Source organism: Cynoglossus semilaevis, chromosome 10, assembly GCF_000523025.1.
Source record: "Cynoglossus semilaevis isolate Cse_v1.0 chromosome 10, Cse_v1.0, whole genome shotgun sequence".
NCBI classification, from domain to species: Eukaryota; Metazoa; Chordata; class Actinopteri; order Pleuronectiformes; family Cynoglossidae; genus Cynoglossus; species Cynoglossus semilaevis.
This window is the reverse complement of record NC_024316.1, coordinates 8,176,340-8,178,076: the sequence shown is the minus strand read 5'-3', so window position 1 is coordinate 8,178,076 and position 1,737 is coordinate 8,176,340. Positions and strand designations below refer to the sequence as shown.

Genomic DNA, 1,737 nt, shown 5'->3' with positions numbered 1-1,737 from the left:
ATTGGGCTGCATTTAGGTTTTCTTCTCAGAAAACCATTAAAATATTTCATTCACAGGCACTTAATATTCTACTCTCCAAAAAAAAAAAAAAAATTACAACCATGTATTTACAAATCAACCTGAAGTTTTTGACCATGACACTATGACACGGTTAAGCAAAAACAAGTTTTGTTTTTTTTGCACAGATATCTGAAAAATTGGAAAATACTGACCTGGTGGACAGAAAAGCATCAAGGAGGAGAACCTAGACAAATGAAAGATAGAAAACATTTTCAGACATTTTCTGCAAGTATCTAGAACAGGAGATGTAAAAATAATGTTAAATAAACGCTAAAAACCGTTGATTTCAGACCTGATGTCATTCAGAATAACAGGGTTCAATGTGAAAAGCCTCAAATGGAGCACCAAATGATGTAGCTTGTCATACAAGTTTTAAAACGCATGAAGCTGTAATGTCATGATGGATGTAATTTTAACTCTTCCATTCATTAATCGTTCCCTCTTTGTCTTCTCGACAGGTTATTTAACAGTCTCCACTGAACCTCTGCCTCCTGTTGTCATTGGAGACACGGTTAATCTCAAGTGCAACTTCCGGACAGATGGAAAACTCAGAGAGATTGTGTGGTTTCAGGTGAGAACACGCTCTTCAACATATGATGAAATAGAAACAAAAGCTGTTTTTCCACTGTGCAATCCATTACAAGTATGGGAGGGGCGGGGATGAGGAAGGGCTTTACACCCTGGACAGTCCAGCAGTTCATTTTCAGGGCCGCATATATATCTCTATACACAGGTAAAACATGCACAAAATGAGAAATCATTATTTTATTTAATTTCCCTAAAGTTGGACTTTTCATCTGCGTGTGTAACAACAGGGAATATTTACCTAGAATTCTTAATTATTTCCCCTGCTTTCAGGTGATTGATGAAGGTAATGAGAAGCAGAAGATTTTCACCTACGATGCCATTTACAACAACACGCACGGGCACACAGAGGACAGCTACAGAGAAGAAGACATGGTCTACCAGTCAACTGTGAGGTGAGGCAGGACTGAATTCCCTGAAGGTAAACGTCTGCATGAAAGACTTCAGGACCACTGTATGTTTGTCACCTGCAGTTGTTCATGTAAACCAGCAGAAGAATTAGAAGAAAGAAAACTAAGACATGTTAACGTCTAACACCTGACACATCACTTAATAATAAATAAATCTAAAACCAAGCCCAGCTGAGTCTGTTCTGTATGTGGACAGGGTTCCTGAGGTCCAGATGGAAGATGATGGTCTGTATGAGTGCCATGTTGGGATCTATGACAGAAACTCCAAAGACAAAGTCTTTCTGGCCTCTGGCAGCATCACTCTCACTGTCATTGGTATGTACTCTACGGGGCTCTTTGATTGGCCACAGTCTGAAGCAGGGGTGCCCAATAAGTAGAAAAAGTGTGGACACCCCTGGTCTAAAGAGAAACTGTGGGCCACTGTGTTTGAGGGCCTGTTGAAAAAACATTTTATATTTTTTTTGGCTTAAAAAGATCATTGACCATTTTTTTTTCAACTTTCAATATAAGTGCCCTAAAATGGACCTGAATTTTTATTTTTTTAAATTCTGTCAAAAGATTTATTCTGAAAAATGAACCAAATATTCAGAGAACATCTCTGTAAACTAGTTTCTTTTCTCCTAAACTCTGCCTCTCCTCTTGTTAAGGACCAGTTTTAGAAGGATGTATCTGTTGTGTTTTC

The 1,737-nt window shown here is 38.3% G+C and overlaps 1 protein-coding gene across 1 annotated transcript in view; it reads left to right on the top strand.

The window, feature by feature from the left end:
* Positions 1–1,737, top strand: part of LOC103384890 (immunoglobulin superfamily member 21-like) — a 7,559-nt gene that overhangs the window by 3,023 nt on the left and 2,799 nt on the right. Inside the window, exons 2-5 of the mRNA XM_008318581.3 lie at positions 519–631; positions 919–1,040; positions 1,252–1,374; positions 1,433–1,452. Coding sequence (XP_008316803.1) covers positions 519–631; positions 919–1,040; positions 1,252–1,374; positions 1,433–1,452 — 378 coding nt within the window. The remainder of the gene's footprint in view (positions 1–518; positions 632–918; positions 1,041–1,251; positions 1,375–1,432; positions 1,453–1,737) is intronic.